We start from the raw sequence: 15,015 nt of genomic DNA, 5'->3' as shown, positions 1-15,015 counted from the left end.
TCATGTCATCTTCTTGTATTCTTTTAAAATAAGGTTAATATTTACATGTATATTAAGCTTTAGTTATCTAAATATATGATCCAAAAAATTGTAAATTGATTAGATTTCAAATTGATAACAAGATCACCCGGATGACTGAAGAACAACTAACTATACATCGATCAGGTTTTTCCCGATTTGTTTTATTTTTATACTCTATATCGATCTATTGATTTGTTTACAAACATTTAAGGATGTCGTGTGCATATTAAAATGATAGTATCGAAATATTTCTTTAAAAAAACAACAGAAAGAAAATATTCAATATGAAAATTCAACTGGAACCAAATTCAGTTATTCATATGTCCGGTAAGGATTTAATTTATCAATCTCATGTTTTTAAATTCAAGCTATTTATACAGTTGCTACGGTAAACAAGTTATTTATAGGAAATCTAAATGACCATATTAGACAAATTGAAGAAGTGTTTGAAACTTTCTAACGGAATAATTTAAAGAGGTGTGAATGGCCGTTAATATATGTATATTTCTGTCTGCTCAGCTATACATAATGTGAAGCCTTTTTGGAACTCGTTCGCTGCGCTCATTCGACAGAGAACTTTAAAGTTATCGTCAGTTGTCACATTGTAATTTTGAACTATCGTTAGCGTCAATTATGGTAAAATGTTTATCGCTCACTTTATCAATAAAGTATTTACCGTTAATCGTCATACAATCCCCATTTCCACCCCAATAAAAGGTTCTAGACTTATCATTTTAAGAACAAGTTTGCTATTTTGTGTACAATTAAGAAATAATTTTATATGCAAGAAGTATGCAATAGAAAAAGAAATAATCCATTTTATCTTACTTCTTTTCAAGCAAAAGGCCATTTTGATGAAAATATTTTTTTAACAAAATGAGTCATTTAAGGTTAACATGCCACGTTTAGCTGCGTCTATATATCTCTAAATAAAAGCCTAATGCATTCTCACATGTACTTACTAAGAATATATGGTAATAACTTGTAAATCTGTTGTTCTTCATCATGTGTTTTGCAAGTTGATTTTCTCGATAAAGATGTAATTATAACAATACTAACAATTCAAAGGAGGTACTATTGGAATTGTATACATGCTAGAAATATCATAGAGCATAATCGTCACCCCGAAAAAAAATGTTTCAACACTGGGTTTATCTAGTCACCAGCAAATATTATTAGGTCGATGTTCTGTGTTAATTTAAAAAACACAATTTTGAAAGTAGTCTATTTTCGCACGAGTATCACAGTTAAATTGTGTTATAAAGGTTTGGCTAATATTCATATATTCTGAAAGCCTTTCTTCTAATGCTTACATGTACATGTTAAATTGTATTAGTAATGTTTTATTGCTAGAAAATTAACGGTGCCAAATAAGTTCCAAAATGTATCTTCCTCTCAAACTGCTCTCTTTTTCATTAATTTTCGATCCTGCTTTTATCAAGTCTGGAATATTTAAATGAAAAATAATCGCCTTCTCACACAAAAACACTTAAGATATGGAAAAATATCCTCGGCATGCTTATTAATTGTTGTATTAAGAAAATGCAAACTCTTTATATAGCAGATTAAATAAGAGGAACACATAATTTATTTCGTTTGGGCATTATAATTTAAGCGCTTCAGCTTGTTTTGAGTTTAGGTATAATGGGTTATAATTGTTAGAAAATGGTAAATGTTCGATAAAAGAAGAATAAGTCCTATTTTACAAAATACTGTTGTTCCACAAAGATACAGACTAATCCTTGAAAATTTGTAGTTAGTCGCATGATTATTTTTACTGCAAAACCAGATGCTATCTCTGGGATTTCTGAAAGATTCAAAATGCCCAAAGTAAATGTATGGACAAAGTTTCATTAAAGGTAAGAAAATATAACGAAACTTTGTTAAGACATGTTATTAATAATATATAAACCCAGCGCCCAAGATTTTAACAACAATAATTGCCTGATCGCTTGGACTCAAATATCGTTAAATTTCATGTGTTAAAAAACCTAGGTCGATTAGAGAGAGAGACTGTAAATAGGAAAATCAAAATAGATAGACAAGCATAGTGTCAAATAGTTTTAGATGGCAATATTTAGATACAGTACATTTTGATTTTTAGAATAAAAAGGGTGGCGTGGGGGTTAAGGATTTTGTAAAAAAAATTCTCAGATTCTTATATGTGATCCCAGCATTGAAGAAAAAAAAACATATTAGTTTTGATTTCACACGAATGCATTCAAAAAGCTACACATTTAAAAAAAAATAGATATCAAGAGTGCATATTTTCTAGGTGAGCGATTGAGGTTCCAAGGAGACTTGTATTCACAATTATTTTTTGCAATTTTCTTTCCAGCACTCAATTAATATCTACTAGTACTAGTGTTTTCCTCAAATAGTATTTATCAAGATGACCGTCCTATGGCTTTGATATAACTGAGGAGGCGGTCATAGACAGTGATGATACTTACAATCTTCTGTTTAAAGCTGTTTGAGAGAGGAAAAAAACTCGAGATTGGTTTCCATAAACATGGTAACCCACTTAAAAACTTGCTGCTTTTATCTCTCCTATATCTATATGTTTTATGTTTATTTGCCGTTCAGATTTTTAACCATAAAAGTGTCTGAAGAAATTCAATACAGAAAAAAACATTGAAATCTTACAGTTAAACTGAAATCTTATACGTCAATCTTGTCTAATATGTCTTCCGTCATTTTGATGTTACAGGCAGTTATAAAGAAGACTGTGATGGCATCATTACCATTACCAATGACGAAGATTATGATGTGAAATATAAAGTGAGAACAACTCTGCCACATGGTGTTACTGTTAGGCCAATTTCTGAAGTTTTATCTGGAAAGAGTTCAAGGATGATCGATAGTAAGATATTGTTACATTAGAAATATACTTTCTAACGTCTTAAAGGTTACTTTAACATGATTATTATATCTATCAAATTTAAAATTAGATTTGAAAGAAACTAGGTATGAAACATTCAATACAAGTAGGTATAAATCATCAAAAAGTAAATTATACTTTGTATTATATCAATTTATAATGCAGATTACAATCTTCAACATAGTGAGGCATAATTTTCCGCATGTTTATTTTTAACTTAATTCTTTTGGTAAAACTTTTATGTTGTACCTGTAATAGCAAAAAAAATATTGTGTGTGTCTGGTTTAGAAATAGGTCTTTGACAGTTAACTTGATTTTTTCCACTTTCATAGCTGTCGAGGCGAGTTACAGCGTAACTTATTATAGTAAAAACACCTATATTTCTATTGTAGAAGTGTGTAATATGACATGTAGATGTCTTTTGGTTTTCGATTGTTTTTCTTATAAGAGTATACCCAACATCTCTTTTATGCTTTTTAAATCGATTTAAACCATGATTCCTTATTAATAAAATGTACAAGCAACAACGAACAACACTTGGTCCAAGCAGCCTTATTTGGTACAGGTAAAATGTGGCGGTTTCGAACCAGTTTTACTTGCATTCAAACTTCCCTCTTTACATATCTTAAAAGTAAAACACGCCATAAAAAAGCTTGCACAGTCCAGCTGCAAACATTAGAACTACTGACGAGAACTATAATTAAAAGACGGTGCATAGTTTGGAAAGCATGGTCAAAAAGTGCCCGTAAGTTTAGATGAGTAAAATCACAAACTGTTCTAGGATATAAGGTTTTGATACCAATACAGATGCATGATTCACATGTTATTACAGACATTTACATACAGTTTTTATTCAAAGTAGAAAAGGAAACGTAATTTCATTACAAAACAGACATTGATAAACAAATTTACCAATCATTTTGAATATTAGTTTATTAAAATTTTGTCTTTGGCAACTCATAATTTTATATGTCAAAGACAAAATTTTAATATAACACACTGTTCAAATACATTTATATATAAAAATATGAAGATGTGGTACAATTGACAATGCGACAACTCTCCACTAGAGAAAAATGAGATAGAAGTTACATGTAACAACTATAGGTCACTGTACGGCCTTCAACAATGAGCAAACCCCATACCACATAGTCAGCTATAAAAGGCCTCGAAATGACAAATATAAAACAATTCAAACGAGAAAACTAACGGCCTGATTTATGCAAAAAGAACAATGAAGTCAATATCTTTATGCATATATTTCTGAAATCTTGTATTTCAAATTGCAGTTCATTACCAAGGACAGAGAACTGATCAACACTTAAAGTTTATGGTCCTTCTACTTTCACTTGAAGACAAACAGGACAACGATAACGTGGTATGTTCTTAAAAAAACTATCTCTAAATTTCTCTTTCTTTGAAAACGTATTTTTTAAATATGGTAATGGCTATATAAATGCATATACTATGACAAAAAGTTGGAAAAAATCATTAAGTAAATATACAAAAGACTATTATATCATCTTGAATTTACTTGAACACTTTCAATTTTTTTTACCATAAAAGGTACCGGGACAACAAAATGTGAAACCATTCAATCGAGACCTCTAATGGCCTGATTTACCTTTTATTACGCCAATCGAAACAACAAATGGTTTAAGTTTAATCAAACCTCCTTGTAAACTTATTAGGTCCTTTTTTGTCTCATAATTAAAACTTTGTATACTAAGACGTGATGTAAGGTTGTTTTATTTTCAGTTTGTAGAATTTAAGTCGCAGGTAGATCAAAGAGTACTTAAAGCAGCTTTTATGACAAAACACAATATGGATGACGAGGTACGTGGATTAATTATTCTACTATGTTATTCCAATATCTCGCGTAGTGGTATTAACCATATGTGGATTCTAAAAAACTCCGAAGAACTTCTGGATAATTTTAAATCGCAATCTTTCTTTGAAATAAGTTCTATCAAATCTTTCGATTTTTCAACCCTGTATACCACCATTCCCCATGTGAAATTGAAAAATCGTCTAAAAGAAATAATCCACAATGATTAAATTTCAACATAAAAATGGTAGCATACGCTATAAGTTTATAACTTTAGGATACCATACGGCTTATTTTGTTAATAGTGAACAAAAAAGTAAAACATGCTACACAGAGGAACAAGTGATTAGTAGGCTGGAGTTATTGACAACATATTTGTTGAATTTGGAGGTAGACTGTTTTAACAAATTGTCGGCATTCCTATTGGAACGAACTGTGCGCCTCTCCTTGCCGACTCTTCTTATTTTCATATGAGTCGGAGTTCCTTCAGACACTTGTCAAAAACAAAAAGATCAAAGAAGCCATTTATTTAATTTCACATTCAGATATATTGATGATGTTCTTTCCAAACTTTTCTGATTGGGTTCCATTAATATATCCTGCAGAACTAGAAATTAAAGAAACAACAGGCACAGCTTCCTCTGCCTCATTTTTAGAATTATACCTCGAATTTGACATAAGCGGTCATCTCAGTACTGCAGAATCTATGATAAACGAGACGATTTTAATTTTGAAGTTATCAATTTCCCCCACCTTAGTAGCAATATACCAACATCACCTGCATATGGGATATACATTTCCCAACTCATTCGGTATTCAAGAGCTAACAGCTGCTACTAAGACTTTGTAAAATGTCACCAGTGTCTGAACAGAAAGGTTGATGAACCAGGGGTATGTCAAAGAACGTCTCGTCCTTTTTCTAAAAAAAAGTTCATCGGAAGATACCAAGACCTTGTTGATAATTATTCCGTATCAACTTCACAAATAATACACGATGGTCTTGAAGTAGAGATTCTAGGTACTGCCGTTGTTTATCATCTTTATAACGTGTTATAGCATTTTTTTATTTGTCTTTGTAAATTATTACTTTTACTGTTTAGTCTATTTTTTGGTAATATCCATTTGACGTGGCTAGGTACTTATACATCCCGTCATTGTGCTATGGTAAATTTTTGTATTCTTGCCTTTCGTTTTTGCTAATGTGCTTTGTCTATATGCCTTTTTGTTTTTCTTTGTTTGACATATTCTTTGTTTTTATAGTGATTAAGATTATAACACAATGGTGACAGCTGTACCCTTATTTTTAACATTTTTACCTATTAGGTCTGTTTGTTTAATGCACCCATCGTTGTCAATAAAATGGAATGTTATGCGACTGTCATACAAGTGAGAGGTTTAGCTAGCTATAAAACAAGGTTTAATCCACCATTTTCTACATAAGGAATATGAAAGTAGTAATCCATTCGTTTGATGTGTTTAAGCTTTTGATTTTGCCATTTGCTTAGGGAATTTCCGTTTATAATTCTCCTCGGAGTCTGGTATTTTTGTTATTTTACTTTTTAATTAGATATCAGTGAATGAAGAAGTATGTGCGAAATCTGTTTTTTTATAACAAAACATAACTTAGACGAAGACATAAAGCTAGAATAATGTGTACAAAAAGAGAGACACAAGATACCAAAGGGTTATTCAAACTCATAAGTCGAAAACAAACTGACAAGGCCATGACAAAAAAAAAAAGATCAAAAGGTATGATAAACACAACATAGAAAACTAAAGAGTGAGCAACACGAACCCCTACCGAAAACGGGGGTTAATCTACGGTGCTCCTCAAGAGTAAGCAGATCCTGATTAATTACAACACCTGACGGCTCTGATACTGCTATATAGCATGACATAGCTGCATCATCTTCTAAATTGGACACAGATCATCATTATTATTACTTTTGTTGCTGTGTACAGAAATTATGGCAATTTTACTGTGTAAATACTCATTTATTAACTGGTATATATTATGCCATATGCAAGTACAAAAAAAATTGATTAACATAGTTATTGCATGTTTTTATGAAAAAATTGTGAAATAGGTTTTCCAAGTTGATTCTCTTAAGTGTCCTGTTTAGCAGATATATTAGTATTTCAAAAGAAAAGTCAAGTGTAAAATTAAATACTTTTATCTGTTTAATTATATGAATGAAGGTTTCTGTTGAGTGTTGACACGTTGTTTGATCATGATCCAGTATAATTATGATATAAATTAGTAAAATACGGACACTTTCGTGATGTCTACACAGCTACTTTCGCATGTGTACATTTGTAGAACTACAAATTTGAAGTTATGAAAACGTATACTAGTGTACATGTAAATGATATTAATAGTTCAGTTCTTCAACTTGAAGTAACAGTTTTATACTCTTGATATGTAGTACATTTTTGGTTTTATATAACTAGGCCTTTTTCGTGCCAGTCCAGTATTGTTAATCTATCACACTTGCAGCCAAGCTGTTCTTCCTATAAAGAACACTTTTAATGATATGATTTATTTTGTTTTAGTTCCTTTCACCTATGGCTCGTAACCACCAATTATCAGATGAAGACGATAAAGACGATTTTGCTTGCAATATTAGAAAGAAAGTCCCTTGGCTAAAGAAAAAGTAAACGAAACATGTACGACCAATGATGAGATTATAGGTTTTATACATCCCCTGACTAGTACATAAAATTGTCAAGGATGTAAAACTTTGTGACAATAAATTAATGAGTAGTGCAATTTCTATATAACTAAACTATGGCGATAAAATATAAACATTTCAACAATTCATTTTGGATTTGTACACACGCTATAACAGGCTTATGTCGCTGTGATTTCCGCAGATTTACGATCTTTGTTCCCGATTGCCATTCAAAATGATTGGGTTTGCTATCGTGAGTTGCAGATATTTGTCTGGTGTTCCGATTGCCTTTGCACTACAATGGATTTTGATAGCGTGTACATGAGATTTTGATTTGTTTTCCAGATTGCCGTTCAAAACAAATGTTTTTGCTACCGTGTGCGGCAGATGTTTGTCTGCTTTCCGATTGCCATTGCTGTACAATGGTTTTTGTAATCGTGTATCCGCCGTACTGATAGCCAAATGGGTGTAAGGTAGATATCCTTGTTTTGTTGTTAAATTCCAACTGGTATATATACTTGGTAGTTTTATAATTCCAAGTGACTATCTGTATTTGACCATGTTAGATACAAAAGTAGTTCATAAATGCTCAAATATCCATAAGTCAAGGTATAAAACAGTCGAACTAAAAGAATAGATACAAATGAAATTGTAAGAGCTTAAAACGAAATGCGACTAGTTGTACCAATGTAGCATTGTAGCAATGACATGATTAAAATGTCCCTGTTAAATAATTTGAGAAATTGGCAACTACAGATGTCTGGCGTTTTTTGTTTTTTACTTTCTATTTTATCTCTTATCGTTTAGGATTGTGCCATTATATAATGAAACCGCATGTCATGCATTTAACATAGAGTTGGAATAATTTTACTTAGCATATTATCTTTACCTAGAATTGGCATAATTTAACTTAGAATTGGCATAATGATTTTCATTCTTTTAAACACAGCTAAAATATGATTTCTGCAAGTAATTTATTACTATTACCATAGAAAATTGCAAAACTCTTGTCACGATATTGTCTTTATGACTGTTGATAAGTCGACCTTTTCTGTCATGATTTTAAAGAAAAATGTATGACTGTTGAATATGTATGACTGTTGAATTAATATAATAATTTTAAGGTGTTTAAATGATTATTCTTTCTTTGCATATTATTAATTCAAAGAACAAGAAGGAACATTTGAAGATTATTTTTTTTTTATTTTGAGATCCATAATGTCCATGGCAAAATACAAACTTGTATATTAGATAACATATTCATATTTACCACAAGTCTGTGTGGCTGCATACGCTGCAAAATATAGTGGGTTTTTGTATAACGGAAAATAATATAGAAACAGAGATATTCGACACTGACAGATTTGGCTATAAGAAAACGAAAGGGTACATATTTTTGTTATATGAAAATAAGAAGATGTTGTGAAATTGTCAATAATTGTCGGAGTGTCTGCTGCTTGCTTAAAGTCCTCATTGCAAATATTATATGCATATTTTGGACAAAACAAAATAACCATGTATACAATAGGTATAGTTGGACCATAATTTAGAGTGGAAAATGGACTGCAACTAGAAAATAGGGGTATGATGGTTAGGACCAGAAATTTTGCCACCCAACATGCCATCCACGAACACTATAGTGAGTTGTTGCTAGTTTTTTTTACGTATAGAAAGCGTGTTACAAATCCTAGACGGTGCATCGATTTTTACGTCCCCATCCCGACTACACGTTAATTGCCAACGAGACATCTATGCACCAAAGACTAAAGAACAAGGATTTAACAGACAAAAGGTCATCATACAGCCCTCAACAATGAGCAAAACCCATGCAGTATAATAAGCTACAAAAAGGAGGTAAATATAATGTGAAAATATTCAAAGAGAAAAAAAAACAACTGCCTAATTTAAATTTTTACAATAAACGAAAATAAATAGAAACAACGACAACCATTGGACTACAGGATTATGGTAAAAATAGTGGCGGAATTTTAATATAGTGATGATCCCAACTCCTTTATCTGGGAGGGTGCTGTAACAGTACACGAACAAAATACCTTTTACCAATGTTGAGTACGATTCCTTTGATGAAGCAAACCAAAAATATGTTGCAAGCAAAAAATAAAATAAGCAACATTCAGAGGCAGATAAATCATCGGTCAGAGATTTACGTTGATGCGTACTGACATTTTGATAATCATTCATTGTTGCAAAGGATATATTTTTGTGGATTATAATAAAAACTGAGGAACTTGAATATATAAATCACGTCTGACTCAATACATGACCAAAAGTTTGAATGTCTTACTGTAAAAAATTAGACAGCAGCTAAACATGAAAATGTGAAACTAGAACAGTCAATTTTCTACGGTATTTTTTTATGAAAAAATAACAAACCCAGTTTTAACACGTGTACGAATCGTGAATAACCAGTAATGCAACTAGTCGAAGAAGGCACACCAGTCATTGCCTTCTGTGTTAAACTCTTCAAATTCAAAATACCAAAAACAGGTACTTTAGATCTGAGAAACCGGCAAAATGGACCCTCAGTTTTAAATTTCATGATTTTTTTCATTCAAAATAATCAGTAAAAAATTACTCTGCAATGATTACAAGTCTTTCAACTTTCATTTGATAAAAAAAATTACCAAAATATTCTTTATATTATGATGGTTACACCTATGAGTAGGAACTCATTTGTTTTAAATACGTGCTACTTTCTGGTATTTGTCTGTTTGTTTTGCTCACACATTGTTGTCAATAGAATGGCATTTTTGATTTTTTCTTGGCGTTGGTATTTTTGTTATTTACGTTTTCATTTGAAGAGCGAACTTGGAAATACTATCATAATCCTCGTCGATTGTTGTCCTGTCTCTTTATTTATCTACACTTTAGGAAGTAACCGTGATGTTTATAATCTTATGTTGTATGATCAATTCATTTAACAATTTTCCTTTTTATTTAACTATATCTATATGCAGTATCTAAAGTCTAGTAAGTAAAATAAAGAAATTACTAACTAAATTATTAAACTACATAACACAACTATTTGGCTGCTTCAATTACTAACTTAGTGGTCAAATGAGTATATGATTATATCTACATCAATTGCATCATGGTTACATCATTAAATATTAACATGCCGATAAATATGAAGTTATGAATAATGTGTTCAGTGTTTAAAATATGACCTCATAAAATAAACATACAAAAACTTGTTCCTATTAAAGATGTCTATAATAATAAAACCAAGGTTTTAAAATGAATATTTAACCATTTAATTTCTACTTATATATACACAAACATCCTCTTTCTTTCTGTTTGATATATTTTCCCCTCATTAAAATCTATTGTTTATGATTATTTAATATATTAATAATATATCAAGCTCTAACGACTTTAAAGCATGTTTTGGCTTTTAAATTGTATTTATCATTCATAAAGATCTTATTCACACTATAGATTTATTTCTCCATTCATTCATTCAATCTGACCTAATATTGCAGACTCTGTTAAAAAATATGATACTATGAAAATAGCGTGAAAAAAGTATACATATTAACTCAGTCAGGATTCTACTTCGTTAAAATTGTCTCCCCATTACGTCACCTAATTTTTATAATCGTAAAATTGGAGGCCATTGTAGTAATGACGCGCTGTCAATTTAGCTCTTGAAACCCGATAAATTTATCCACATAGTATCCTCACGATCCTTATATGCCTGTTGTAATTTATAAGACAAATGTACTACATATACTAGCTATTGAGCATCATTTAATGAACTTTTATACCATGTATACATTTGGTCAACTTTAAACAATTATCTAATCGGTTGTCGGGGGATTTTCGAAAAATATTTAAAAAACTTTTAATTAAATATTTCGTGGAATGCCCTTCCAAAAATTTTAGGGTTGAAGACTAATTACCCTAAATAAAAAAAAAAAAACACACAAACAATTTTTTGAAGTTATGACTTTAGTAAAAAAAATGATATTTGAACATACCTACTCTGTTGGAAAGGTATTTCACTTGACTCATATATTTCATTTTTAGTACTGTAAATTTTTAATGTTATTATATCAACATAGAGTTTAAATATATAAGAATAATAGAATTTGAGGCGAGATGATGTATCAAAGATTTTCTTTTAAACATACGTTTTCAAGAAAGAATAGCCAACTCAAATACACTTTCTCTTACCGATGAAATTATTGCCCATTTTGGGGATTTTTTTTTCCAAAGAACTGTTGCCGGGGGGGGGGGGGGCAGAGATGCAAATTAATGTTTTTAAAAGATCAATCTATTATCTTTCTTCCGATTTTTTTTCAGCGAAATTCTGCTTATGCACAAAAAAAAAATCAACATGTATTTGCATCTACCACAATCGACTGTTTTGTGAAAATATAAAAGTTTACAAATATTTCGAAGCTCCATTCTATATTTTAAGTAAAATCACATACATAAGACGCAAACAATCCTAAATTAGCCACATTCATTAAACTTTTAAAGCCCCTAGAAACAGATGTAAACAATTCAAATTTACCAACTTAGTCTTTTTTACCTTCTCTAACTAAGAGTTTCATTTCTTTTGTTTAATTTCAACTGAGTTTCAGCCTTGACTGATCTGTACAGTTTCCCCCAGATTCAGTTATATCTAAATAAATACAGCAATGCATTTCAGCAATTTATCATAAGAATGGAATGTGGCTGCTCAGAAAGTAAATTGAATATAATCACATCATAGATACCAGGATTAAAAGTTTGTGCGAAAGCGCATTTATAAAGGACTCATCATTGACGTTCGAATCAAAAATGTTAAGAGGCTATAAAAAGAGTGAACTGAAATAGAAATTTCCCTCCAAAGAGTAAATGTGACAAAAATAAATATCCGTAAAGATATACAGCCTTAATTACGAATCTAAATAATATATATATATATATATATATATATATATATATCAATTTCAATAAATTTATCAATACATACACATTTATGTTTAAAATATATATATATATATATATATAAGTACGTCTGAACCAGTGACAACTCTACAACAGATTTATCCATCGGATCACCAGCAGTGATGGTGATACATGGCTGTGTACATTCTGTATATATATAACTCGTCTAAACATCAGCCCAACAATGTTAGATCTGTAAATTTTCTTTCGCAAATTTTTTGTTTTTCCCTCGCCGGGATTCGAACTCATGCTACTGAGATATCGTGACACCAAGTCGCCTGCACTGTATCCGACGCGCTAGACCACACGCCCACCTAGGCTTCACATATATATACTGTATTCATATTTTACAGGTATGTTTTTAAACACAGCATATTCTAAAGTATATACACATATATACAAATGCAATGCATGGTCAAAAGAACAAAAATATGCTGCAGACGACTTTTGACGTAGATACAGACACCATCTCAAAATCATAGAATGCCATCGCATACCCTTTGGTGACAGCAGATTCATGCACTTCATTTGTTCAGTCCAGAACAATTGCTGATAAGAATTTTCATTGCAAGTTGCCATGGTATCTTTAATTTCTACTGAGTGGCTAAAGTCTAGTGTAACTCCTTTGCTTGCAATCTCCCGTTGAAACTGGTTTCTAGTGCGTATAATCTCATTCTGTAGATTGGTAATTTTGTCTTTTTGTTGGTGATTTTTTTTCTATCAGCTATTGCTTTGACATATTACTGTGCTGCATCTTACGGTGCAGGTAGTCTGTTGGTCCTGAGGTTTCCTGAGTTTTGCGTTGCTTTTCTTCTTGTCTGTACTTCCTGCCCTTCTAAAATACGTCTCAGTTGACTGCACTGGAAGCATCTGTGACCTTGCACAAGGAGTGCACATTGAAGATTGCGGACTGTCGACGAATATGATATAGTCCTCTTGATTGCACCAAAATCCCCCTCTCTGTAACCATCACAGTTTGTTGAAGCAGGTTTGGCATGTTGCACTGCGCTACCAATTGGTATCACATCTATTAAGTCATTATCATAGTTCCCTACACACACAGAGTAGCTCTCAAGTTTAGATAATCGAGACTGAATGTTAATAATTGAATCAAATGTTGTTGGTAAATCTTTCCATAATTGGTGCAGAGCAAAGTTCTATCCGATGAACAAATACTTTTGCTGCAAAGTTCTGGTCAATTCAATGGTCACATTCAGTTTTTCCGATGCAGTGCCTGTAGATGGGTACAACTGCATGATTTGAATGTAGTCACTGTTTTGATCAAGTGTATATGAAGAACTTAGGTATTGCTGTAGACTAGTATTCAAATCTTCAAAAGACATTGTTGAACTAATAGGGTTAGAATAAAGGCTCTCTTCTAGTTGTATATCTTCAACATCTACATGATCTAGCTGTGTCTGTATAGGTTCAATGTCTACGATTACTTCAGAATTTATTAATCCTATTTTTATTTTTTCTTGAAGGCATGCTGTCGGTAAGTCTACATGATCATGATTGGTGAACGAATGGTCAAGATTAAAACTGCTGTTGGCACACGACTGCTTAGGTTGTTTATTGGGCTTTCTTTGTGCCGAGACATTTCTTCTTTTCTTAAGTTTTGGCATTTTGATGAATACTGCATAAAAAAAAGTGTAATTTTGAGTTGGCAATAAAAAGATGTTATCATATGGCTTTTTCAATATCACAACTGTATCAACCATAGACACCAATATAACCCGAAGAGCTCTGCTTGTACAATAATATTGGTTAAGGGTATGGTACGGCGTGTGATAGCAAAGAAGCCATATCATATACAACTTATTATATACATGTACCAACAAATTCTCATCTAAGCATGTAGTATTAAGGAGTAAGAGCAAAGAGTGTTCGGATCGGAGTCAGAATAATGTGTCCAGGTAAGGTGACATTTCTTCCTGTAGATTACTGTTACCTTGCATCATCATCATCATCATCATCATCATCATCATCATCATCATCATCATCATCATCATCATCATCATCATCATCATCATCATCATCATCATCATCATCATCATCATCATCATCATCATCATCATCATCATCATCATCATCATCATCATCATCATCATCATCATCATCATCATCATCATCATCATCATCATCATCATCATCATCATCATCATCATCATCATCATCATCATCATCATCATCATCATCATCATCATCATCATCATCATCATCATCATCATCATCATCATCATCATCATCATCATCATCATCATCATCATCATCATCATCATCATCATCATCATCATCATCATCATCATCATCATCATCATCATCATCATCATCATCATCATCATCATCATCATCATCATCATCATCATCATCATCATCATCATCATCATCATCATCATCATCATCATCATCATCATCATCATCATCATCATCATCATCATCATCATCATCATCATCATCATCATCATCATCATCATCATCATCATCATCATCATCATCATCATCATCATCATCATCATCATCATCATCATCATCATCATTATTATTCAGGATACACGAGATATCCCTTCAACATAAAACTTCATATTTTTGTATTATCCCAAAATTACAACACTACTCTATTCATACATATCATAATAGGCATAATATCAACT

General features: G+C 31.6%; 1 protein-coding gene across 2 annotated transcripts; it reads left to right on the top strand.

Annotated features, from left to right (window-relative positions):
• The first annotated feature begins 191 nt into the window (after positions 1-191).
• LOC127719712 (uncharacterized) lies at positions 192-7,551 on the top strand. 2 transcript variants are annotated; one of them, XM_052225950.1, is made up of 5 exons: positions 192-348; positions 2,732-2,884; positions 4,192-4,280; positions 4,661-4,738; positions 7,284-7,551. In XM_052225950.1, the coding sequence occupies exons 1-5, from the start codon at positions 306-308 to the stop codon at positions 7,386-7,388; spliced, it is 468 nt and encodes a 155-aa protein (XP_052081910.1). In that variant the 5' UTR covers positions 192-305; the 3' UTR covers positions 7,389-7,551. The 2 variants fall into 2 exon arrangements, 1 of the variants encoding a protein (XP_052081910.1); XR_007990461.1 differs by lacking the exon at positions 192-348 and adding an exon at positions 475-498.
• Positions 7,552-15,015: the final 7,464 nt, after the last annotated feature.

This window comes from Mytilus californianus, unplaced genomic scaffold (genome assembly GCF_021869535.1).
Source record: "Mytilus californianus isolate M0D057914Y unplaced genomic scaffold, xbMytCali1.0.p SCAF_11, whole genome shotgun sequence".
Classification (NCBI taxonomy): Eukaryota; Metazoa; Mollusca; class Bivalvia; order Mytilida; family Mytilidae; genus Mytilus; species Mytilus californianus.
This window is presented reverse-complemented; position numbering and strand designations above follow the sequence as displayed.

Excerpts from the sequence above, each read along its gene's own strand:
- LOC127719712 (XM_052225950.1), top strand. The coding sequence starts at position 306 with ATGAAAATTCAACTGGAACCAAATTCAGTTATTCATATGTCCG. Across the intron at positions 349-2,731 it reads TTCAGTTATTCATATGTCCG|GCAGTTATAAAGAAGACTGT; the intron begins GTAAGGATTTAA and ends TTGATGTTACAG. Across the intron at positions 4,739-7,283 it reads AACACAATATGGATGACGAG|TTCCTTTCACCTATGGCTCG; the intron begins GTACGTGGATTA and ends ATTTTGTTTTAG.